At 44.7% G+C, this 26,194-nt stretch overlaps 1 protein-coding gene across 1 annotated transcript in view; it reads right to left on the bottom strand.

Annotated features, from left to right (window-relative positions):
• ABCA4 (ATP binding cassette subfamily A member 4) overlaps positions 1-26,194 on the bottom strand; it is a gene marked incomplete at both ends in the record, with an annotated part of 103,133 nt that overhangs the window by 7,497 nt on the left and 69,442 nt on the right. The window contains 16 exons of the mRNA XM_080916027.1: positions 287-379; positions 458-561; positions 1,272-1,406; positions 5,188-5,329; positions 8,033-8,139; positions 8,585-8,647; positions 9,049-9,169; positions 12,758-12,887; positions 13,251-13,374; positions 15,024-15,171; positions 16,147-16,262; positions 19,852-20,029; positions 21,049-21,218; positions 21,455-21,529; positions 21,663-21,768; positions 26,111-26,143. Coding sequence (XP_080772153.1) covers positions 287-379; positions 458-561; positions 1,272-1,406; positions 5,188-5,329; positions 8,033-8,139; positions 8,585-8,647; positions 9,049-9,169; positions 12,758-12,887; positions 13,251-13,374; positions 15,024-15,171; positions 16,147-16,262; positions 19,852-20,029; positions 21,049-21,218; positions 21,455-21,529; positions 21,663-21,768; positions 26,111-26,143 — 1,845 coding nt within the window. The remainder of the gene's footprint in view (positions 1-286; positions 380-457; positions 562-1,271; positions 1,407-5,187; positions 5,330-8,032; positions 8,140-8,584; positions 8,648-9,048; positions 9,170-12,757; positions 12,888-13,250; positions 13,375-15,023; positions 15,172-16,146; positions 16,263-19,851; positions 20,030-21,048; positions 21,219-21,454; positions 21,530-21,662; positions 21,769-26,110; positions 26,144-26,194) is intronic.

Here is a 26,194-nt window from a genome sequence, read left to right as displayed (position 1 = left end):
TAGGGAAGTGTGGGCTGATACTGGGGTCAATGACAGTGGCCCTCCCCCATCCAGCCAGGCTCTGTAAATGTCCCAGTCAGAACACCAACCCAGAGACTCCTGTGAGCTTCCAACCACAAGCAATTAAACCAGTTATAGAGCACCTCATCAGCTTTCTCCATCTGTCTCTAGAGAGTCTGGCCCAGCCATCGCTAGCCGAAGCCTGTGGAATGAAGAGGCAAGTGTCCCAAATGTCTGTGATGAACCCACAGAATGTAGTAAAAGGCGGGCCCCTCCATCTGCTTACTTGTACTTGAGATGTTGAATGGTGCCCAGACACTGAAAGGTGCCCTTCACCATGATGGCCAGCCGTGTACACAGAGCTTCACACTCCTCCATACTGTCAAGCAGGAAAGAGGAAGTGAGACAGAAGGTGGGGGTGCTCCTCCCTCCCTCCACCTCCCTGGGGATCTCTTGCCTGTGGGAGGTGAGAACCACAGCTCTCCCCTCTCTGATGATGCTAACAATGGTATTCCACAGCATTCGGCGTGCCTGCGGATCCATCCCTGTTGTGGGCTCATCCTGTGGAGTAGGAGAGAAAACAGGGAGCTACGGACTCGGAGTTCGTGTTTCTCCATCACGACATCCTTCCTGGGCTAACAGACAAGTGCACAACCATGTCCCAGCAAGGTAGGCAGAACCATGTCTTGTAGGATACGAAGGGAATCATAGATTACATTAACATTATGTACACCTAGAGATCCATGTCAGCTGTGAGGGAACTAAGGTTAAGACAATAGAAATAAAGAAATAAGATGATAACAATATTAACAATAATTAATAAAGACAATAGTAGACTTATCTTTACGAAGGGTCAGGGGAGTGATATAGCCCAAGTAACTTGACAGTCTCCTCTATGCCCTGTGTCATTTAAAACCCAGACTGCGTGGACTCAGGGACTCTGCTGTGGTCCATGGGTCACTGGAACCTCTGATTCAAGTAGATGCTTCAGTCCACATGGACTTCCTCATTCAAGTTTCTAACCAGATAGTAACATTCCCTGGAGCTGACAGGGCTTTCCCGTTGTGAGCTTCCAGCCCCTCAAGAGGCACTGAAAGCCAGACTGTTCTATGACCAAACAAACACTTGGCTAATTTGCCTGAAAGGGACAATGTGTGAGTGACCCAGACAAAAGCAAACTGTTGTCTTTCTAAAGCTGTAAGCCCTGAATTAATTTTCCCAACTTAGGACATGCAGCGACATTTCTACTCTGCGGGGTACGATGCCCTCACCAGCAGCAGCAAGGGCGGGCACCCAGTGAGCGCTATGGCCGTGGAGAGTTTCCTCTTATTGCCCCCACTGTAGGTGCCTGCCAGTCGGTCAGCATAGGGGGACAAGCCCAGGCTCTGGATGCCCCAGTTGGCAACCTAGGAAAGAGAAGAAATGTCAGCTGGTGGACAATGAACAGGGGAAGGCCTCAGGAACACGCACGGTTTGAGGCTGTGTTCTCAGATGTCATCCTGCCAGACACAGATCTGCTGTGGTGGGGCCTTCTGCTGGCCAGTGTCCACCAGCACGTACTTTAAGGTGAGAAGGTAGCTTTTCTACTCTTGACCTCTGCTTTCACTAGTGTGGCTTCCTGAGTTCTGCAGCCTTCCAAAGACTACATTTCTCACCAAGGTCTCTTTGAGAAGACGGTGCACCCCAAACCCATTGGCTCTACCCCCCTAACAGGGACACATCTGTAACCTTCTTGTGCATCTAATGAATATTTATAGGGCACCTAGCATGAGCCAGACAGACCATGTAGTAGGCACTGTGGTGGGGCGAGCAGTGGAGTATGCCATTGCTTCATACTTTCCAGGTCAGAAGTGATAGTTTTTTGTTCTTGTTTTTGTTTTTGTTTTTTTGACAAAATGGATGGTGGACTGGAACAGTGTGTTGAGGGATCCCAATAGGAAACTGAGGATTTGTGCATTCGTGTGAGGGGGGAGGGGGAGGGGAAGGAAGAGGCAGAGAGGGAGGGAGGGAGGGAGGGAGGGAGGGAGGGAGGAGGAGGAGGAGGAGGAGGAGAGAGAAAGAGAGAGAGAGAGAGAGAGAGAGAGAGAGAGAGAGAGAGAGAGAGAGAGAGAGAGAGAGAGAGAGCGCAAGGATGCACCCACATTCTTACCACAAAACACACTGGGAAGTGTTCTGAGGCAAGCTCACCCTGTAGGCAGCTCTGTGACTCACTTCCCTTCTTTAGCCCTATACTTAGATGTCACTTCCTGTGAGCCTTCATCACTTCCTGTGAGCCTTCACTTCCTGTGAGCCTTTACCTGGATTGGCCACTCTATGGACAAGCACAAACTTCATCCCAACAATCATCTTCTGCTTAATTTTCCTGTCAGAACTTGCTGCTCTCTAACTCACTGAATATTTTACTTGGTTTGTTGTTATCCTACCATTAGGATGCAGTCTCCATTTTAAACTTGTTATTTGAAAATGGTTTCAAGTACCCTCCCCCACACCCAATGTGTGTACGTGTGTGGGAGTGGCATGCACCAGCCTAGTTCCATTTGCCTCAGCTCACATGTAAAGGAAGGAGACAACCTCCCTTCCTCTTTGTTTGAGACAGGGTCTCTTAATTGTTCCCTGCTGTGTATGACAGGCTAGGTGGCCAGTGAGCTTTGAGCATTCTTCTGGCCCCTCCCATCTGGCTACTAGGAGCACGGGGTTTACAGACATGCTCCACCACACCTGACTTTATCTAGATCTGGGGATTCTAACTCAGGTCCTCATGTTTGCATGACTGTTTTAAGCATGTAGTCATGTGTCTAGCCCTTGTTGTAGTGTGGTTCTTTAGTACCCTGTCATCAGGGACATTTCCACAGACTTTACTATTCAAAGCACATAATCCCTCTTTCTTACCTTCTATTAAAAGAAATATTATTTCTTTAGAATTTTTTTTAAAAAAATATGATTCAGGTTGTACATTGTCAGTCAGAATTCTTGCGAAGTTGGAGCCTTCCAGGATATCATATGTGGAAGCATTCTACATAACATTAATTTTGTTCTTCTAATTGATATGCCATCTAATTTTTTATTGAAAAATTACACACCTACTTGGAAACCAATAAGCAGTTTATACAGATATTATTTTAGACTATGCAAACTATTTTATTTCTCATCTGAAAACTTCCTTAACTGTGTATTGATGGTTACAGTCTTTAATGTGGTGTCTAACTTAGGGTTTCTATTGCTGTGATGAAACACTGTGACCAAAAGCATTTTGGGGAGGAAAGGGTTAATTTCATTCATACTTCCATAGTGTTGCTCATCATCAGAAGCATTTAGGGTAGGAACAATTCAGGCAGGGTAGGAACCTGGAGGCAGGAGTCTATGCAGAGGCCATGGAGGAGTGCTGCTTACTGGCTTGCTCTCCATGGCTTGCTAGAACCTAGGACCACCTGTTCAGGTATAAGACCAAAATCTGAATAATAGGTGTGCCCATTGCTATTAGGATATTTTTTGTGCCTTGGTCCTCTCAGAGGACAGACAGACAGATACACACACATGCATACACTATAAATGTACCTATGAGCTCGCCGACAATATGTACAAACACGTACACATAAACATTTCAAGAGAACACAGTGACATCTCCAGTTCCCACGCACTCCTCTGGGTTCTTTCCTGCTTTCCCTCTTCCTAAATGTGCATGCTACTCCCTCTATCAAAGAAGCCAGCGCCCCAAATATCAACACATTTGTTCGTTTACTCAATTTTGTAGCCTACCTACAATTATTCAGAATTATTTTGTCCATACTGATAGAAAAAGCAAATACATTTTTTAAAAAAAGCTCAGAAATTGAAGAGCTTTGTCCCACTCTGCCTTGCCTGCAACTAAGGATAAGTACCCCACTATCTGCAAGATTATTTAAAACAGAGTAATTTGTTTCCATTTATGTTGAGCGTTAGGCTTTCTTTCTCTTTCTACTCTTTATTTTTATTCTTGCTGATACAGTCGTAGTTCTCAGTCTGCAGAACATACACACACCTGCATGAGTTAAAGCAAAACAAAAGGAGAATCATTACTGCCTTTCACCCCAGTTTCCTCTTATCAAAACTATTGTTGTCTGGTGTGCTGGTTTACCCCTGGTAGGCTCTATCTGTAAAGCTAACACATAAAAGTGGTGTCCCACATGTTCACCTTCACGCCTTACTTGTTCTCCTACGGCCATGTCAGAAATAACTGACAATAGATCCGTAACAGGCCACAGAAGCCATCCTTATTCTTTTCCTACAGCAGCGTCAGAATCTCACACGTATCATCCGGCTGACTATGTCTAAATATTTAGGTGATATCGGGTACTTTGCAATCACAAGTGTAATCAATAACCTTGTGCATAAGCATTTTGTACTGTGTCGTGTGGATGGATCATCAGAATAAATCTCCAGACGTTGATTTGTTGGAGGTTGTTCTTGCACACTGTGTATTCAGATACTGACTTCTGCACCCGGAGATTTGGTATGGATGAGGGCATTGTTATGAATATTGAAGAATCTCCTGCATCAATGTGGCATAGCGAGTGTTTCTCAATTATCTCTGATTGGTTAGTAAAAGGCTGAACAGACAATGACTGGGTAGAGGAAATAGGAAGGCTGGACTTCCACAGGGGACCAGGGAGAAAGTCAGGGAGAATGAGTCCACCATGAGTGTCCAGGAGTAGAAGGATCATGAGTCAGGTGAAAGAAGAAGATGGTCCAAGGGAGTTCTCCATAGGCACAGACAACTGTAGCAGAGCCAAGGAGGGACTGGATGCAACTGACTTGGGCATGTGGCTGGGAAGTAGCTAGGTGCCATCGAGGGTTAGGAATATCTGTTCAGTTGTGCTTAAAGCATCTGTAAGTCTCTGTCTCAACTACTTGGGAGCTGGCCAGGTTAGAAGAAACTGCCACTTTTAAATTTCATCTTATACTGACTGGATTAAAGGACAAACACAGGCACCACCAGATAGACACCAGGGCAAGAATCTACTGTGCATGTGCACCTTTTGTTTGCTGCTATATCCAGCTTCTAGGTCAGGACTTGGCACACAGTAGACATGGCCGTTTACTGGAATGGGTGGATAGTGTAACCAGTTTCTGTTTCTAAATGATTATACTCCATAAAGTAGGCATATAGTTTGCCAGTCTTCCACAAGGGCACAACAAGCTATTTTTCACCTTCTCGATTTCCTTTGATGGCACACCCCGCAGCCTGGCATAGAGGTAAAGATGTTCTCGGCCTGTGAGTAGGTCATCAATTGCATCAAATTGAGGACAGTAGCCCATGTTTCGATGGACATCAGAAATATTAGTTAGAATGCTGCAAAAAGAAAGAAGAATTAATGAGTTTCCTTCACACAGGGGTGGCCAGAGAGCAGGGGCTGAAAAACCTTTGGCCATGGGGCAAGACCTTCCCCATTTTAGAGACACACAGAATTTAGAAATCAAAGTGGGAATCCCTTAGTTAGAGACATGCTGAGCTTTAAATAGTTGGGTTCTTCTGAGTTTCCACAACTAAGATGAATTGAATACCTGTCACTTGAGTGAATAGATTGAATTTCTTGGCATGAGGGCTTAGAGGCAAAGGTTTAAGAGAATGATCAGTGAGTCGTTAGTGGGTCTTAATCCCTTCCAGACATTTAGGGGTAGCTTGGAAAAGGTGATACCTCCCAGTGGAAGCAAACATCTTCCTCTGTATTTATCCACAGACAGAGAGGGATAATCAGATAATTACCCAGAGAAGGGAGGCTGGCAGAATACGTTCCTATCTCCCCGATCAGACTAATCCCTTATCAATACCCTACCAGAAAATGCCTTGACTGGAACAACAACAAAAATCCTGAGAATAGAGAATGTTGTCCAATCACCTTTGTCTAACCACTTACAGATTAGAGCTTATTAATAAAGGATAACTATATCAGGATGGGATACAGAGAGTCCAGGGCAGTTCCCCACTGTGACAAAAGTCACTCAAAGTATAGGTAGGACAGTTGAAACCACTCGGGGAAACAAGGAAGGAACCTTTCCAAATTCACAGACATTACCCCACCTGCACGCCCCAGTCTTTAAATCTTTGCTTTCTCTCTAACTGCAGCTCAGTTTTACTTTAGGATGACAGGCCATGTCTCATCTGTACCAAAGCTGGTGTTGCCTAAAAACTTCCTATTATATCTGCCACTGAGCCCTCTCTCCATAATTCCTGTTGTCACCACTGTGTTTGGTGGCAAATAGCTAGGTGGCAGATGAAGTGTAGTCGGTCATGACCCAGCTCTATCTTTGTCAATGTGTTTGCTTCAGATGCATTGGTTCTGACCATGGAGGGCTGTCATCTTACCAGAGTCCCAGAGGAATACTCAAGACTCCCCCTGCTTGTTGGGCTGTGTTGAGCAGGGCTCTTGGGTAAAGGAAGGGGGTCTTAGTCAAGCAGGTGTTAGGGAGCTATCAACAATGTCTGTCTCCACTAACAAACCGGAGTGGAGTGCTGTGAGCATGCTCTCTGTGCATGGGTGTTCAGGAACAGCAAGTAAAGAGGCAAACCATTTTCTTCTCTGCTCTTGTGAGACAACGGACTGTTCCAGGAAACTCAGTACGGCTGGGCAGTTCCAGAGTCCCTGACACCCACCTGAAGTTTCCTGCTTCCTACCAGATTCCTGGCCTGGAACACGTGTTACACTTCTCACGTAGGAGACATGGGTCACATAGCCAAAACCAGAGTTCTCCATGTTAATGAGGCCCTTCCCAGACATTTCCTCCAGCAAAAAGTATTTAATCTCTGGACCCTGCTGAGCTGTTGATATGTATTCATTCTCCCTAATGAGCAGTCAATAAACGGTATGGATAAACACTGCCTGACTCTTTCTTCAAGAACCACAGTGGAAGCCTGGAGAAAGCTTTTCACTACTGAGCTCCTCCTAAGTCTCCCGCAGGCCTCTCTGCACTCCTAAGCTAAGGACTTCTGGCTAATGAACTAAGCAGAAATTCCCAGTTCCCCAGCCTCTGCCTTGGCGTCATCCTCAGCTCACTGGTCCCCTAGCTCATTCCCAACTCCAAACTACCCAACAGTGCTTTGATGTCCAGAAGTTTGGGAGCCTCGGGCCTAGCTTTGTTGTGTGCTGGGCACCCTTGACACTTCATTCCCTACTTCTCTGTGTGGCATTCCAGCTGCAACTGGACAGCCAGAAGCTTGGGAACCCCAGCCTCCCACATCCTAGGCCACGTTTTCCAATGCCCTGAGAGGTACGTTGGCACTTTGCTAAAGCCCAGCACCCGACAGCGGAGGCGCAGGGTAAATGCAGTCTAGCAGTTATGTCCAGCACCGAGCGGCAGGGTGGAACATGGACCCACATGCCCTGCCGCATAGAGTAGCAGTCTGTGTAAACTCACATTATTATAGAGGCTAATAGTCAAACACACAGGCAACTTTCTGTTTCTCAGCTTTCCTTGGTCTGATGAAAACAAGGATTGGCACACAAATGGTTAATGCAGACAAGGTCTTCCTAAAGTCTCCTAGATGATGACCCCCTTTCAGAAACTCAACCCAGAGAAAGGATATATCAACCTAGGAGTTCTTAACCTGGGATCCAGAGCTGCGGTGGGATCACAGATGTACCCCCAGAGCTCAGTAAATCCCTCAAAGCTCTGTAAGCTGTCAGGGGGGAGTGAAAGGAAGGTATGGGATATTCTAACGAAGGAAGAAAGTAAAGGGCTTATTGATTGCTCAAAGGAGTCTATAACCCAACCAGATGAGAAACCATTGACTTAGTGTTTTCTAGAACTTTCTAGGAATTCACACTAAAAGCACACTCCCAACGATTACATTCTAGTTTTTTTTTTTTTTTTTTTTTTTCTAGCATATCTATGGCTTGTATATTGTTGAATCACATTCTGTGGTAGGCCCCTTCTCTGTATAGATCTTTCTGGCTCTAGGAGTTACAAAGGCATATGACACTGGATGGCTTTCCATATGCTAGGGCCAGGACATGGCTTATGGGGTCACCTGCAACAGGAAGGGCAGAGCACTCACCTCTTGCCTGCTACAGTAGCATCCCCCGATGTCACGGTGGTGTCCCCAGTGAGCATCTTGAATGTGGTGGTTTTGCCTGCACCATTCACTCCCAGGAGGCCAAAGCACTAGGAGTAAACAAAGAACAGGTGTTGCTGCAGTGACCACAGACATCTTCATTGCCAGACCCCAGGCCAGTTTGGGAGCTGGGAGAGTCATCTTATACCTGGATGCTATTATTGAAATGATTGGTCATGTGTGGCTATCAAAAACAAAACACATCTAACTGACATGGGCACTAATTATGTAACACACTAGCTTTGAAGTCTTAAAACAAGAACAAAAATGAAAAACATCTCAGTAACATTTTATACTCATTACACATCTAAGTTATGTTTTAGATATTTTGTGTAAAATAAAAATAGTAAATTTAATGCCCCCTAACATTATATCTACTAGAAAGTTTGGCTTTCACTAGATTTCTACTGTCCAGCTCTGTTTAGAGGGAGAAGATTCGTGGTGGAGGGCTGATTTTCTCAAGAGCGATTTCATGTTAGTTGGTATGGTACCCACCTCCCCAGGGCGGACTCCAACACATAACCGATCTACTGCTGGACTGGAAGAGCCCGAGTAAACCTGCAAAATTCAAAGGAACTGGGCTGAAGACCGAGACAAGGGTAGAACAGGGCAAAGGAGTGGTAGCAAAAGGCAGCAGAGGGTGGTTTGGAAGAAAACCACAAACACTATGAGGCTACACATGAACACAGCATTGGGAGAGGAGCCATGGCCCACAGAGGTGTGTAGGGTGAGCCATGCCCTGCACAAACGGAACAGACATCACATGCCAATGCTCAGTTGAAGAAGCTTGTGTAGAGGCCCTGCGGTACCCCGCAGGGACAATATTATGGGAGATAGGTACTCCCGGGAGGCAAGTGGCAATACAGAGATGTCATGGGCTTGTACAGGACAGCAGCATGGTCCTGTGCCATCTGTGTGCTCGGTCTGCAACTCCAAGGAAATATCGCCCTGCTCCTCACCTTGGTTAGTTCGTTTAGCTTTAAGATGTCCGTTTTATTCCCCCCACTCGTAACTCTTTGTCTTTCTGCAGCCACATCATCATCTTCATCAAAAACGGGCTCTCTAGTAGGCTCAGCGACCCTAGAGGAAGGAGCACGGGCAGGATTGTGCTGGGCATACGGTAACCACCACACTGTCCTTCCCATTCCCCACTTTTACTCCTCTGGACTTCTTTCCTCTAAGTGTAGTCTAAAAAGGGTTCCTGTCAGGAGGGACACTAGGCAGAAAGGTCAAAAGCACTTCTGTTGGAATCATCTGTGATGCAGTCCTGCCTCTTCATGCATGACCTTATGCTGCTGCCTGACCCTCTCTAAGCTTTGTCTTCTTCAACCACATGAAGAGGAGAGAAGGGGCTGTGTGAAGATGAAGTCTGAATAAGGCGTGGCACAGAGGAAAGACTCGGCAGCCAGCATTAAATTATTAAAAGTGCAGATTCGTTATTAGCCACTACCCTTCCCTCTTCCCCCAGCCTTCCTTACCAACCCGATGTCAAGATAGCTTTGTCATCTTATTAACACATGCTCCCAAATCTTTCTCGGTCCAAGTTCTAGGTTCCAAGTCTAACTCCTTCAAGCTTCTCTATCCTGTAGGCAGGTCCCATATGCATTTGTCATCTGTACTTTTTTTAAAAAAATTACATTCATTCCTCCACCAGCCATGGGCACCTGCCTCTGGTCTCTACTCACACAGGCCATTCCCGCCTCAGCGTGTTCTCTCGCTCCTGCCCTGCGAACAGAATCTTCCCCATCCTTAAAGGCACAAACCCTTCTCTGAAAATCTGACTGCTAACGTCTAGAATGCCCAACATTTTGGCACGGATACACGACAATGTCTACAAGTGTGTTATTCTGTATTCATAGCTATCCTTGGATGCAAGAGGCCTGGAGTCTGTAAGTTAGACGAGGAAGAAAGCCTGTAAGAAAGCCTTTCCTTTCTCCCTTACTGACTGCGTATGGTCAATCACCAAGTCTTGTCTAAAGGCCTTTATACTCCATCATCTCCCAGTGCCTCCATCTATATCCAGATCACGCTTGTCTCTTTGCATACCAGCATGGACTCCTATCTCACTTCTCAGCATGACAAGGACAGGTCACCTTCCTGGTTAAAATACCCCAGGGACTTCATGTTGCTCTTGGGTCCCAAGGCATCAAGATGAGGAACATTTCCTGACCCAACATTGTGCCCCTCTGGGCTCATTCTGAACCACTTCATCTTTCTGTTCCATGGCTCTCTGGAAGTCTTTTCATTCCATATACCAGTCTTACTCTCTGCGGTTGCTATATTTTTGTGCAGGCCATGTCTGGCACATCCATATGTAATGGGAACAGCAAAAGCCACAAAGCCAGCACAGCGGCTTGACAAAGATCAGCAAAGCTGAGCCAAGTGATACAATTGCTCTCTTCCACTTTGCAGCATCATCTCCACGTGTTCGTGATCTCCATGTGTTGCATGTGCTTGGGCTTTTTTTTTTTAAATCTTTGTACTACTTGGGATATTTATTGGCTTGATGAAATTTTTCTTAGGAATCACTTAACCTCCTCGCAGGAGTACTGCTTCTAAGCTTCCCTGGGAAAGTCCCTCCTGTCTTTACTGAGAGATCTTTCTCTGACTTAACTTGAAGGTCTTTCTTACACCCTAAAGGTTATGACTCAAAGAAAGGTGACAGAGATCCCCTTACAAGGCTCTGGCTCTAAGATTCTTTTGGAGCATCTGCCCCTGTACTTAGGAACAAGATAATCAGAACAAAGTAAACTTGAAACGGTAAACAAGATTTGGTGGGCTGGAAAATTTGGCATTAGATCTTGTTAAAAGCCTCTTACACTCAGGCAATTACGTGCCATTTAAGATTGTGGGCCGTGTTTGGTATGCCCCATGAGGAAAAGATACAGCAACAAAGTTAGATTGGCTGGAGTGACCTCTGCCCTAGACAGAGGCTTATACTGATGGACAAAGAATAGTGAAGATAAACAATAAAAAATAAAATAGTAAGACATTCCTTTTTTAGAGATCTTAGCTCACGCAGGACCATTGTGGTATCATATGGCTAAGGAATAGAAGAATTCCAAGATTAGACATGTAAATACATTCTACAAAGATATAAAATATAAACATTGTATCATGGCAGAAATTGAATAATAGCAGTAGCTTTGGCCTAAAGATTTTTATTGGGCCTAATGACAATGAACACTCTGACCATCAAGAGTTAATAATACAGAGCTGGGGACATGACAAGCTGCCCAGGCTGACTTAGAGATTTTCTGAGTGCCTTTGACACCATAAGATTCCTAAATATTGGGTTATGGGGTTGATGAGGGAAAATGATTGTAAAAGACAGCTCTATTCTGTCATGGTTTATCAACAATGACTAACCTTATGACCAAGAGGAAGTTAAAACACATGGCTAGGGACAAAAATGATATGGCCTATGCTTTGGAACAAAATGACTCTACCCATGCCTACTGAGTTCTGGATAAACCAAGAAGCACCCTGACTGCTAGTCAGGCTTCAAGATCCTCCAGCCCTGGCTGACTCACTCCTCTCTAGAGGACTCCTTATCTCCTCTGAGGGACCTAGACATTGCCTGGGCAGGCCCCCAGCACATGTCTTCTACCAAAGCATCCTTTCTTCCTCCCTTCCCTCCACTCTCCTTGCATGGTGTGGTTGTTGGGTGTCTGGAAACTCCGATGCTCTTTAGGACTCAATTGTATCGGTGTCAGTATCTAGAGCTAATGACTTAGTTTGGTAATCGACTCTCCCTCTTCTCTTCTAAACCCCATGGCCAACATGGCAAAGGGCTGAGAGGCCTACAATTAGCCTCTCGTGATCTGGCTCATAACCAGAAGCACTGCTGACCATCTTATTCCACGTGCATAGATTTATTTTCCTTCCTAGTCTTCTCAACCCCGTGATTAGGTAAGTAGGTCATTTATAATGCACCAAGCCCCAGAACTGTTTTTTTACAAATGGTCAGACTCATCCTGAGAGGAGGAAAGGCTAAGAAACAAAACTTTGCCATAAAAGTCTCTTAAGGACTCTAGGCGTGGGAGAGTGCAGTGCAGGATCCTGGGTATGTTTCTCTGAAGGGGGTGCACCCCAGAGAGGAACAGCCTGTGGAAGTGTGGCTGGACAGGAGTATAAACTGGCTGACCTGACCTTTAAGATGTCCTGGCAATGCTAGGGTTGGAGGCTACCTAGATTCAGGGGTGGAGGTTGAATTGCTTTTTTCTGCTTTTCCATGGACCTCTGGCTGCCTCGCCTGGCACAAGGCCCCAATGTTATTCCTCGTCCCCCTTTCCTGCCCCGCCGTCACTCAATTTTCTAACTAGCAAGAGACTTTGCTTTGTCTCACTTCTCATAGATCAAGACCGTGCTTCCTAGTATCTTGGACACATCATGATCCTTATTTGCAGTTTATTGTCTAGTTTAAGATAAGTGTGTGGCAGTTACACAAGAAAGTTAAATATTAGTAATTAAGATGAAACCATTGTATTTCTCAAAGTTAAGACTTGTCTCTAATTCGAACAGGCCTATATTAACCCATCTCTCCTTGTTGTATGCAGCACAAGCTGGGCTTTGAGAAGGAAGAAAACCAGACACAGAATGCAGTTTCTGAGAACCACGCTGAGGTGAAGCCCAGGGTTGGAAACACTGCACTAAGCAATGACATACCACTGGGTGAGGAAAAAGTGGTGTTGGATGAGCAGGGTCAGAAGGAAGTACACCACCCCTTCTATTGCCATAGCAACCAGGTTCTTCCCAATCAGGTCCCACTGGAATGGGTTTGCAGAGTACTCCTCACCTGAGAACAGAAGTAACAGGGCATCAGCAAGAATAAAGTCTGCATCGGGCTGCCAGGCTCACTCACAAAGACCTGACTACGGCCCATATGCCCAGGCCTTATGTGAGAGGCTAAATGAGGCCCCCAAATCAAGTTCCTCTTGGCTCCCAAGGTCAGAATATAGGAAGGTAAAATCCTGTGCTTGGCCACGCCTGTGGCTCTTGGCCATACAAACAGGGGCACCCTAATCCCTTCTAGGTGGCTGGCCTAGCATGATGCCCTCCCAGACTCTAGGCTGCAGGTCTGACATCAGAACCTTTGTTGTAACTTTCCCAGCATAAACATATTCATGGTTGTGACCCACAGACCTAGAATGCTACCCACCAAACTGGGCATAGACGTCTGTCACAGCTTGGCTGAGTGCCAGGTCAATGAGGCCCCTGCCCAGGCAGAAGTGGGGGAAGACAATGAGCAGCTTCCTCAATATGGCATTGAACCCTAGCAGAGTCTGAGAAAGAGAAGCAAGGCTGTTAAGAGCATGGAGGTTGAGGCCACCTATCTCCCCTTGTGAGCAGGCAGGCTTTGATGGCTTCACAGAGCAAGGCCAGGCACTCTGTTCTTCTGGTGGGGCCCAGTGCAGATGTGTGGCCACCCTATGAACTGTAAAGAACTAGTGACAAAAGGAAAGGCTAGGAACACAAACCCTTAGTACTGGAGTGCTGGGAGTACAGTCATAATGTAGCATAGCTATAGCCACAGCATAGCATAGTCATAGCCAAAGCATAGCCATAGCCATAGCCATAGCATAGCATAGTCATAGCCAAAGCATAGCATAGCCATAGCCATAGCATAGATTGCCTTAGTCATAGCATAGCATAACATAGCCTTAGTCATGTCGTAGCATAGTCATAGCCATAGCCATAGCCACAGCATAGCATAGCTATAGCCAAAGCATAACATATCCATAGCATAGCATAGCAAAAGCCATAGCATAATATAGGCATGGGCATAGGCATAGCATAGCATAGCCACAGCATGACATAGCATAGCCAAAGCTGGAGCCATAGCATAGCCATAGCCATAGCATAGCATAGCATAGCCATAGCATAGCCATAGCCATAGCATAGCATAGCCATAGCCATAGCATAATAGCATAGCATAGTATAGCTACAGCATAGCATAGCCACAGCATATCCGAAGCCATAGCAGAGCAGAGCAAAACTCAGAGACAGTCATCAAAAGTAAAGACAGTCAGCCCTGTAGTCACCCACTCCCCTCTTTTTAAAGGCTTCTGTCTGGCATCTCCCGGACAAAGAAGCAGAGGGCATAGACAAGGCAAGTGAACCTAATATCTTGTAAAACAGAGTCATTTGGCACAAGGGTTTCCTAATCCTGTCCTCGGGATTTCTTTGGAAGCAGGACAGTACGTGCTAGTGTGTTATCACTTATGTATGAAAAAAAGTTGTAGAAAGAATATGTGTTTGTTTGTATGTCTTCAGAAAACCTTAAGAATTGGAATAAGGTGGAGTCTCAAGAAGGGAGTTGGGTGACCTGAAGTGGGTAGGGAGCTTTTTCATTCATATAAATCTTATTGTTTCTTTTACATTTTTTTAAGTCAATTGAACAGAAGTTCCATTGAAATCACCTGACTATGTCATTGTATATACGTGTGTGTGCACACATGCATATGAGACTATGTGAGTGCATACACATGCTTTCTACCTTTATTCTAAAAAGTTATAATCATGAGTGAATATATGTAGTTTAAAGAAGAGGCTTATGGCACTCACAGCACATAAATCAAGCCTCAAGAATAGGGAGTAGGGGCTAGGGAGATGGCTCAGCAGTTAAGAGCACTGACTGTTCTTCCAGAGGTCCTGAGTTCAATTCCTGGCAATCACATGGTGGCTCACAACCATCTGTAATGAGATCCGATGCCCTCTTCTGGTGTGCCTAAAGAGATCTACAGTGTAAATAAATAAATACATCTTAAAAAACAAAGAGTAGGGAGTAGTGCCCAGTGAGGGTGGGGAAGACAGCCCTGCTCATCTGGGCATATGTGTCTGCAAACACAGTGTTCTCCATGGCTCTGGGGAATGCTATATCAGCTTGAACATCCCACTAACAAAACCAAGAAGCCAAAAAAGCTCTGCTCACCCGGTTATTCTCAAATAATTCCAGGACAAAAGTGATCGCACTGCTGTTGATGCCGATGAACAGGTTAGCACAGGACAAAGCCACATAGGCTGTGCTGGGGACTTCAAACAGGAAGGACGCCGGATACATCATAGGGATCACTGCCCATCTGTGTGAGATGACAAAGCTTAGATGGAGAGAGTCCCGGCTTCCATCCCATCAACCATACCTCTAAATATGAGGGGACATATTTGGACTGGCCGGGGTCCCAGGGAAAGAGAGGAGACATTCCATTCCTTGGTCTCTGCGCTCTATCTTCAAAACAAGTTGGTGATGCCTTCCCTAACTATATCATGAGTTTTATGAGGAGCTATGAGGCAGGAGCTTTGTGTGAGCCATAACGTCCAGAGGCTACCCACAGTAATGCTCTCTACTCTAGGTAAAGCAAGATGGAAGGTCGCAAGCTCATCTTCACAGTTCATTTTAGTTCACAGTCAAGTGGCTTCTGAGTCCACTCAAGAGAGATAAGTGGAGACCATTGTTCTAGGACGGAGACCATTGTTTTTGTGACTCCTCCCCTCTCTGCATGATGAAGGGCTAGGCATCATTCCTTCCTTTTTTTTTTTTATAGGTGAGGATTCTGCTGCCCAGATTAATGCATTCTTTGCCACAGCTAACTACAGCAAATGGTATGCCTAGAATACAAAGCCGCATGCTGTGCTGCATAAATCAATTGGATTCAGACTCTGTGTCATCTTCTAGCCTGACCTGGGGCAGTGTTAGGGCTTCAAATCGTCTACTGTAATTCTTGGTCCCCATAGAGGGAGACACTAGGCTGGGCAGCTTGCTCACAGAGGGAATAAAAATCAGAGCTGGGGAGGAAGTGGGGACTGAGTCCCAGACTTTGGTCAAGGCCACAGTTGGAAGTGAAAAACATTCAGACTACGTGGCATGTATGCCTTCATCCCTAATTGGACTAGAACTCAGAAAGACTTACATGACTGAAGTCGGCCAGGCAGATTTCTGATTAGCTACCACAGAAGCTTCTTGGTCTGGAAGCTAAACCTGAATGTGCTACCACTACAAGACAACCCAAGTTTGCTGTCAGAAGATAAGATCTCCTCCCCGGGCCTAGATGACTTACCCATACAGCAGGAGCAGAGCAACAAGCGCAGGAAGGTTGTCTGTGGATGTGTAGGCTTTCTTTTGAAATCCAATGAAGATGCCCACCACTAGTCCCGCACTCACAGCATAATTCATCTTGAAGAGAGGAGACAGTAAGACACTGAACCTCTGTGACCTGGGGACCAGGCTTCTGCAACTTTTACGGACTTGGATTGAGTCCACTTGTCTAAATAGATTTGGTTAACAGATACAGAGGTGAGACGTAAGTCAAGCTGTTCATAGTTCTCCTACCTTTCTATTCCTGTTTAAAGACCTCCAGTCTGTATCCTCAGAAAGGATGTATATGAACTTCTCTGATATCTGACTCTCTTACTAATTGGTTGTAAAGTCCTGATGGTTACTATTTATAAACATGTCTCTAGAAAAACTTAAAATACAGTTTTTGTCTTTGAGAGGCTCACACGGGTCGGCAGGGGGGTAACTTTTCTAAACAATGCAGCTCTGAAGATATTAGGTCAGGCTTGGAGAGATGGGCGGGCAGCATAGTAAGATTAGGTCTCCACCAGGGTGGAAGCCTGGTAATGGTGAGGGGGGCACTGCACAGGGTACCAGGAGTGGGTGCCAGAAGCCCTGTTGAGACAGACACACATAGGAACAACTTAGCAGCCTGCGGCTCCACTTGGCTTGGACTAGACACACAACCATTTCCAGACAATATTTATTAGCAAGTTAAGACTCTAGCTTACATCAGGTTGAATGCATACCTGTGTTAAAGAATGAAAACATGTTAGTCTTCTTAGCAACCCTCTGATGTGCTCTCTTTGAATTCCAATACTTCCTGGAACACTGTCTTAGAATTATAGGTTATGGACATATATTGAGTAGCCTAGATTGGCCAGGGTACATGTACAATAAAGCAAAACTGTATTCTTAAATGACCTTCCAGGGGAAATTCTCCATTTACCATCTATATACAGCTGGACATGCGTAGGATTAAAATCAGGAGGGGCATGCACATTAAGCAAAGATGTATACAATTCTAGTTGGTCAAAAGAGAAACTTCTGCCCCCAACCTGTTAACAAGCAAGCTTTTCCTACTCTTGAACCACCAAAACTAATTGGGGCCCTTTGATGACCTCACTCATTTGGCCTACTGCTAGTCTTGACAGTGTATTTCTAATCTGTTCTATTGCATACTTTAAATAATATTTTACTACTTTGCAGTCAATTTTTAAGATTTGCCTATTTTTGTTTAAAAACACATACACATGAGTGTTTTTGCCTGAATGCATACCTTTGCACTACGTGCACGCAGTTTTCTAACCAATAAGAACAGGGCATCAGATCCTCTGGAGCTGGAGTTACAGATGGTTACCAACCACTGTGTGGGTACAGAAAACTGAACCTAAAGCCTCTGAATGAGCAGCAAGCACTCTTAACCACTGAGGCCTCTTTCCATCCCGTGTAGGCTTCTATCTCATTCTTAAATAAGGATCCAAGAACCCGAGAGCACCCATTCCAGACTCTGACCCATAACAGCATGGGGTAAAGAAATATCTGTATAGGAAGTTGGTTGGTATGGAACAATGCTGAAGCAGGAAGAGGAGAGGGTCATTCCTACAGAAAGGGGTCCAGGGCAGAGATGGAGCACTTACTACAAGTGTATATATCACTCAGTTAGGTAAATAACTAGGGGTGGTAAAGCCAGTTTCTTAATGGAGAAGAGAATTATGAGCATGGAAAGTCAGAAAGAGGGGGCTGGAGAGATGGCTCAGCGGTTAAGAGCACTGACTGCTCTTCCAGTGGTCCCGAGTTCAAATCCCAGCAACCACATGGTGGCTCACAATCATCTGTAATAAAATCTGATGCTTTCTTCTGGTGTGTCAGAAGACAGCTGTAGTGTACTTACATATAATAAAAGAAATATTTTTTAAAAAAGAAAGTCAGAAAGCTAATGAACTCTGGCAGAAGACTTGAGTTAGAGGTGAGCATTGCAGTTAGTACCTAGAGAACACCGGTGTAAATCTGTGTACGTGTGCAAATGTCTTCTCTGGTTCTATCTACTTAGAAGGCTTGCGGTCAGTGCCATCTTGGTGGCAGTGAACAAGTCTGGTGCCTGTGAAAGCTACTTCCTCCTGGAATGAACCAGGATCCCTTGGGAAAATATATGGCTCCAGGGGAGTTGCAGCAAGAGTCTCTTGCACAACCAGAGGCAGTGAGGAAAATGAACACATCAATAGGGCACAAAAGAGCAGCTTAAAGGAGTGCCCACTGAACACACTGTTGTCTCTGTATTAAACTAAGTAATAGTTGTATCATATTATAATCCACTAATTAACAAGATCTACGATTGCATATATAAACAAAATGTTTGCTTATAAACCAGTTATTTGCACATCTTCAAAGTACCCCTTAAAGTTCTCATTAATAATAAAGGAGTAAAGAATAATTCTTGTGGTGAAGAAGCTGGGCAAACACCTTTGTAAGTGGCAAAGTGAGTGCCCTAAGAACTAGGACAAATAGAAATCAGATGCAAACTGAAGGGTGCAAGAGAGCCTGGCTTCTGCTGCTGAGGACTCACAGCCTCCCCAGGAACCTCAGGCAACCCCTAATTGAAGGAAACCCTGCCAAATAACTGCCCCGTCAAGGGGAGGAACAGGAACTGTCTTCGGTTGAAGAAGACAAAGAGACAGCATGACCTAGTGCAAGGCATTGGTGTGGAGGTGTGTTCATGTTTGTAAAAGTACTCACCAGAAGGGTGTGTGTCTATGTATGTATATGAAAGAGAGACAGAGAGCACACACACACACACACACACACACACCACCTTTCAACCCTTTTCTCCTGGCCAGCAGCCTAGAGATTGCAGGATGCCTGGAATTGTGTAAAAGATGTCGAACAGCAGGAATTGGCAGCATTCCTCAAAAAGTCTGGGAAGTGGAAAGTCCCCACTTGGGGTGACACAGTCAAGCTGGCCAAACAGAAGAGTTCATGGTAGCTGATGTAATACAGTGAAGATCTGGTCACTTAAAACAATTGTTCCATGACTGCATATGTATGTATGAGTACACACACCACAAACACATACATGTGCAGAGGCAGAGAACACCTTTTTTGGAGCACTTCTCTGCTTCTGCCTTTACATGGGTTCCATTGAACTCAGGCCATAAGTCTATGTTACTTTGTTACTATAACTGAAAGACCTGGTTACTTTGAAGAAGTAAAATAAGGCTTCTGGACAGTGTTCCCAGATTCATCAAATTAAATTATGAAGTACCCAATTAAATTTGAATTTCTGATAAACAGCCAATAACTTTGAGTATAATAAATAGGCTACCATGTAATCATTGAAGTGGGATATACTCGACATTTACACAATGAGTTATTCATTGTTTATGCTGAGATTAAGAGCCTATATTTTACCTGCTGGCCCTATCACAAGGGAGTTCTACCTTCCCCTTTGGGGATGGGGTGGGGAGGTTGGGACAGGACCCAAGAAGGGAATGTGGGGTAATTGGTATTACCTGCTCAGACCCATGCTACTGGCAGAAAGATCTATTCAGTGGCTATTACTGTGTTCAGTGGTCTTCTCAAGGGTCAGTTCCCAACTGGCTTTTTAAGATGTTAAGAGATTGCAGCCACAAAGCCATTGCCCCAGTATCCCTGGCAATGTGAATTCCTTCCCTGCCCAGTGTTTAGAGATTAGGGAAGGCCTGGTACTCACAATATCCCAGAGGAAGTTGGTCAGCCAGTAGGTGGTGGGGCTCACACCACTGATAAACTGCAAATGTTTAGCTTTTGTTACTCTCTCCTGGATCAAGTAAAGGACAAAACTGGCTGGAACAAAGGACATGGCGAAAATCACACATATGGCAACCACAGCATCCACGGAAGTAGTCAGCCTGCAGCAGGACCAGAGATAGGGGAGGTCAGAAACCGGGAGAAGGTATACATCAGGCTCTGGGTAGTACTTATTCAACACCACACTGTGTCCTTAAACCTGCATCAACAGCTTGAGGCTTATCATCCCACAGGACTGCCTTAATCAAGGTCAAGTGCGTAGTTTTGTGGGTTGCTTTTTGGATTCATGAACGTATGCTAGCTGATCTTTCTTTTCATTACATTTCTACTTATATATTATGGTGTACATCAATGAGCATCTGCAGCAATTCTGAGTTCTTAGCTCTGAGTTTTTCTGCAGACTCTCGAGTTTCCTGCAGGCACAGACAGGCTTGAGTTCTATAAAATCACATGTTGGGGAAAGGATCACATGAAACTCAAGGGATATGAGGCTAGTTATATAAGACTGATCTCTTGAACCACACAGAAGGCATGTGGCTTGGGAGTAGGTAGACACTGAATCCTGCCTGAACCCCAGGACGTTCCGATAGTTTTCCAGAAGTTTGCCCTTTCAAAACACTTTTTCTAGGGTCTCCTCCTTAGGCCTCAAATAGAGAAAACAGTTTAACACAGCCAAGATCAATGCTCTCCCTGCCTGAAGCTGAGACATACAAGCTCAGTCTTGAGGAAAGAAAACAGCTCCAAAGTATGGCTGTCCGAGGGAAATTATTAGGATCCAGAACTATGCCAAGGTAGTAAAGGAGCCTCAGTGAACCCTCCGGGTCCTGGCATGGTCTCTGTGTGCTGGCAGGGAGGCGACCAGTGTAATTCAGGAGGAACTTGTTATCAAGGGCTCAAAATGAACGGCCATAAAGCGTAAGTTTACTTTCCAAATAAATGGAGAGGGGAGAGAACAGCCAAGCAATTTGGTCCAGGAAGCATTTGAAACCGGTGCATTCCTATGAACCCAGTTAAACATTACCACCCAGCCCTGCACCTCACAACACCAAGAAGAAGAAGAAAATCTCTCTTTGGTTTCCAGAGAGAGAAGAAGAAGGGAAAGACACTGAGAGTAGCTCACACGGTGATCTCTGAGAGCTGCTCCTTGGTCAGGTTCAGAGGCTGGCTGATCACGGTGATCCCATATTCCTCGGGGTCCCTGTCCTTGGGCAGGCTGGCCCTCAAGATGGCGTTGTGAGCCACATTCAGAAAGCTGACCAGGGCATGCCAGCCCTTGTTGTTAAACCATACCTAGAGGACAGAGACAGGCTGATTGGATGGGCCTGGCGACATACAGGCATCTGAGAAGGGCACTAACAGGCTGTTTGAAGGAAAAGCTACAAGCAGCAAAGGAACATGTGTGAGGTGGAAGAAGGACTTGGCAAGCAAGCATTGTGCACTTCAGCAGCTGGAATAAAATTAATTACACAGGGTACAAAACAGCCAAATGATGAGCTCACAGAAATTTTTAGCTTCATGTCAGGTACCTTAATGTTGTCTTTGGTTTCAAGATGTTTGAGGAAGTCTAACATTTCTTTGGAGGCCTCTCTGGTGACAGGACCCTTGAACAGCACAACAAACAAGAATTTTCTCCCATTCTCTCTCCCTCTTTGCCTTCTTCTGTAGTACTTAAGATAATTTCCATTGATTAATGTTTAAACAAGTCAACGATTCATCCTGAAAGTCTTTACATACCCCGCTCACATTCATCATCTGGCCCAGGTCACTCAAAAAGCCAACAAGAGCTTCCCCGCTGACGGGGATGGCAGGGAGCTTGCCGCCGATGGAAAATCCTCCATACCTACAAGGCGGTAAGAGAGTCTGTCAATGCTGTGAGGCTCAGGAACAGCGAGCAGGACCTCAGCTTTTGTAGGGGATGTGGGTGTGGGAGGAACTGCCTGGCTATTAAACAGCGTTGTCCCACTATGTTCTCCAAATAGTCCTACTCTCTAAATTTAGAAGCAAATAAACCATATTTCAGATTCCACATATGAGAGAAAGCATACATTTGTCTCTCTAAATCTGGCTAATTTTGATCAACGTGTTGCTCTCTGGGTTCGTGCCTTTTTCTGAAAATGAGAGGATTTGAACCTTCTCTATGATGGGTGCATATAACCTCACACGTCACATTTTCTTTGACAGGAACCTAGGTGGAGTCCTGAGCTTGGCTGTTGCCAGCAGTGCTGCAGTAAACCTGGATGTGCATGACCTGTGGTTATGTTAACGTATGTTCCCTTGGAAATATGTGAGGAGTGGTATAGATCGAACCTGGTTCTACTCTGAGGTTGTGGAGAGACCTCTGCACTGAGTTCCATAGTGGCTGGATGTACGTCCCCACAGATGGTGTATAAGGTCCCCTCTGTATCCTCAACAGCATTAGTAGTCATCTGTTTTCTTCATGACAGCCACTGACTAGGGAGAGATGGAATTTCAGTGCAGTTCTGACTCTGGTAGCTAAGGGTGTTGTTCTTGCATTTATTGGCCACTTGTATTTCTTTTAAGAAAGATCTGTTCATTTTATTTATTCATTTATTGGTTTACCTGTTCTTTTGGTATTTAACATTATGCGTTTTTTTTTTAATATATTGTGGGTATTAGTACTAATCCCTTGTTGAATGATCGCTAGTAAAGATTTTCTTCCATGCTGGGAAGGGTATCTCTTCCCTCTGGTGGTTATTTTCTTTGTTGTAGAGAAGCCTTCAATCTACTCTTCTTTTTTTAAGGTGTCAGAATTCGTTGCCTGTGCTTATAACTGAAAGTAGCTTCCCTTTAGTAGTTTCGAAGTTTCAGGACTTACCTTAAGACACATTTTTACATGTGTTAACTAATTTTTAACATGAATTAAGTTACCATTTTGAATTTACTTTTGTATAGAGTGAGAAAGGAGGAGCTGGTTTCAGCTATCTGCATGGGGACAGCTAGGTCTTTATTAAAGAGGGTATCTTTGTTTCCAGTACACTCTTTGGCACCAGTGTCAAGAACCAAGTGGCTATAACTGTGTGGGTTATGGGTAAGTCATTTATTTTTTCCCAATTGATTAATGTTTTTTTAATTTTCTTTTATTTTTGAGATTATGGTATAATGACACCATTTCTTCCTTCCCTTTCCTTGCTCCAAAAACCTCTCATATGTTCCTCCTCACTCTCAAATTCATAGTGTCTTTTTTCCATTAATCATTACATGCATATACATACATGCAAATCCACATATTTGAGCCTGTAGTGCCATGGTCTAAAGTTTGAAGCCAGGGGTGGGACATCTTCAGCATCGCTCATCTTGTGCATGGTTGTTTTAGCTATTTAGCATCTTTTTGTGCTTCTATATGTATTTTGGATCATTTTTCTATTTCCTTAAAAATGTATTACATTTATTTATCTATCATGGTGGAGGCACACATATGTGGAGGTCAGGAGACAACTGGCAAGAGTAAGTTCTCTCTTTTACAATCAGTTCTCAGTCTTACAACCGGGATCCAGGGGATTGAACTCGGGTCATCAGGCTTGGTAGCAACAGTCTTAACCTTCTGAGCCATCACACCAGCGTTTTCCAATCTCTGTGAAGAATGTCATCTTTGGCATGTTGCAGGAGATTGTGGGTGTTGAGGCCTACCCACTAACACAGCTTTAACCATTTTGTTCCATGCCAGCCAGCTATTTCCAACTGTTGCTGTAACATGCCTGCCAGTCACTGACACAGAAAAATAACTTGACTCAGAGCAGGGTCATGCTGACCACATGCCCTGTTATGTTCTCCGCGTTACACAGTTTGTTAATCTTAAAAAACTCCTCAGCTGCAGCCTTAACTTAGGGCTAAGCAAGATAGGGGTCAGCTTGAATTGTTATGTCTAAATTATTTTTAAAAATGTGAGGAAAAAAAAAAAAACCAACCACCCTACATCCTACCCTCCGCGTCTACATACAAACTCATTGTGGATTTTGTAGTTTTAGTCTTTATAAGTTGGTCCTGAGAAATGTCCAGCATGCAGCTCTTGAGCTTGAACTGTTCCCCTGGCCAATCAGTCTTTGGGTTCAATAAACCATCTCTGCTTGATGGAAATTGGTGTTCCTGTGGTTTGTGGAGCAACTCCTGAACCCCAACAATTGAGAGATGGTGTTGAATCTATAGATTGTTTTGAGTAACATCAGCATTTTTAATGGTATCAATTCTGTTGACCTAAATTCATATTTTGAGACAGTCTTGCTATATTGCTCTTGATAGTCTTGTACTTTGTACTCAAGTAACTTTCTTGTCTTGGCTTCCATTACTGGAACTAGAAATAAAGGCCACTGTATCCAGATTTAAGCCAGTGTTTGTTTGTTTGGCTGGTTTGTTGGTTGGTTTTGGTTTTGAGACAAGCCATCTTTGTATAGCAGCCCTGGCTGTCCTGGAACTCACTCCATAGACTAGTCTGGCCCAAAAACTCACAGACATCCCCCTGCCTCTGTCTTCTGGGTGCTGGGATTAAAGGTGCATGCCATGACTGCCCAGCTTAACCTGGTTTTTAGTTCTTTCCCATTTCTATTCTAAGATAGTGTCTGGACCTTTTTCCTGGCATAACTCATCTTCTTCACAGTTTTCCTTACAGTCCTGTCCTGTCTACGTCAAGCTCTGCGTGTGTCTGGTCACCTCCAAGTCTCTTTGCTGTTTTCTAAGGCACTATAGCTATTTCCTGCTCATTTTCCCTGACTCAGCCCCTTTTGATGTCTTCCCTGACTTTACTGTGGGCCCAAATCTTTTGTGTCGTCTCCTCTGCCCTTTGCAGATGCTTCTAGCACTACCCATTACCACTATTGCTTTTCTCTGTGTCCCTTAGTCCCATGCCTAGCTCAGACAGCCCAACTCTCTTCTGTCTCAACTCTTGTCTGTCTGTCTGCCTGTCTGTCTGTGTTTCTTTCTTGAGGGAGCATCAAAGCAGGTTTCTCTATGTAGTCCTGGGTCCTGGAACTCACTCTGTAGAGCAGGCTGGTCTTGAACCCACAGAAATCTACCTCTGTCTCCTAGATGCCACTACCACCTGTGAGCTCTTGCCTTTCTTAACTTGGGTCCCCACTTTTGGGGCTATCTTCTTATGGCTTTCAGAAAGACATCAGTCTGAGTGCAGCAATGGTGGCCTATAACTAACTCTCTGATATAGAAGGAGAACCAAGTTCTTCAACAGACAAAATTAAGTACCTCCCACTCTAAAATCAAGTCCCACACTAACACCAAGCCCCACCCTCTAGTGACTAAGCCCCGCCCATTCTAAGACTAAGTCCCACCCACTAGTGACTGATAAAGCAAGACGGAAGTTATCACTTTTCAGGGTCTTAAACTGTTCTTTTGTCTCCACTTTCTGATTCAGCATCTCCCAAGCCTCAGTTCCCTGTAGGAGACATTTCTAAAAACAGGATTTTATTGTTGTGATCTTGAAGCTATCCAGAAAAAACAGCCAGTACTAGCCTTGCACAGCCCTCGTTTCTTGAGTTCTGTGAGGACCTCCATTGGCACTTTAATGGGTCACACTGACTCTCTAGACTGCTTTGCAAGGGCAGAAACCAGATGCAGAAGGCCTCCTTTTAGAAACCAGCTCTTGAGAGAGGCTGGGAGATAGTTCATTTTTAGAGCGTATCTGGAAGATTCTCTGAACCTCTGAAATCCTCATGCCTCCAGAATGTGTGAAGAACAGGGTAGATTCTAAAGCTGGGTCAGATCCTTTAAAACTTAATTTCTCATAAAAAAAAATAGAGTATTTTGTTCTGGCCAGCACATGGTGCATGCTTTTAATCCCAGCACTTGAGAGGCAAAGGCGGGAAGATCTCTGTGAGTTCAAGACCAGCTTGGTGTATATGGTGAGTTCTAGGACCATAAGTTTTTGGTGTCTGTCTCATAGGAAAGGCAGAACCTTCCATAACACAGCATTTTGAAATCTTTTCAGGTCGGTACTGTAAAACTGATTCTGAGGAGAAAGGGTATCACCTACTGAACTGAGCTCCCCAGTTCTCCCCAAAAGACTGATCCCTCAGCCTTAGTCAGCACTGCCCTGACATGACATTGCTGCATAGCTCGTGAAATCATATCATCTCCACATACCTCAGCATCAACTAATTTAATGATCTAGCAATCACACCTATAAACTGTTCCAACCCCCCCAAATAGTTTCTTACCTCTGTTCATTGACCCAGAATTTGCTCTTTAAGCTGAAAGCCAAAACAAAATCATATAAGAAATAGCATTAGCATTGCATTTTC

Source organism: Micromys minutus (assembly GCF_963924665.1).
Source record: "Micromys minutus genome assembly, chromosome: 4".
Taxonomy (NCBI): domain Eukaryota; kingdom Metazoa; phylum Chordata; class Mammalia; order Rodentia; family Muridae; genus Micromys; species Micromys minutus.
The sequence above is the reverse complement of the archived record's forward strand: the minus strand, read 5'-3'. Positions and strand labels throughout refer to the sequence as shown.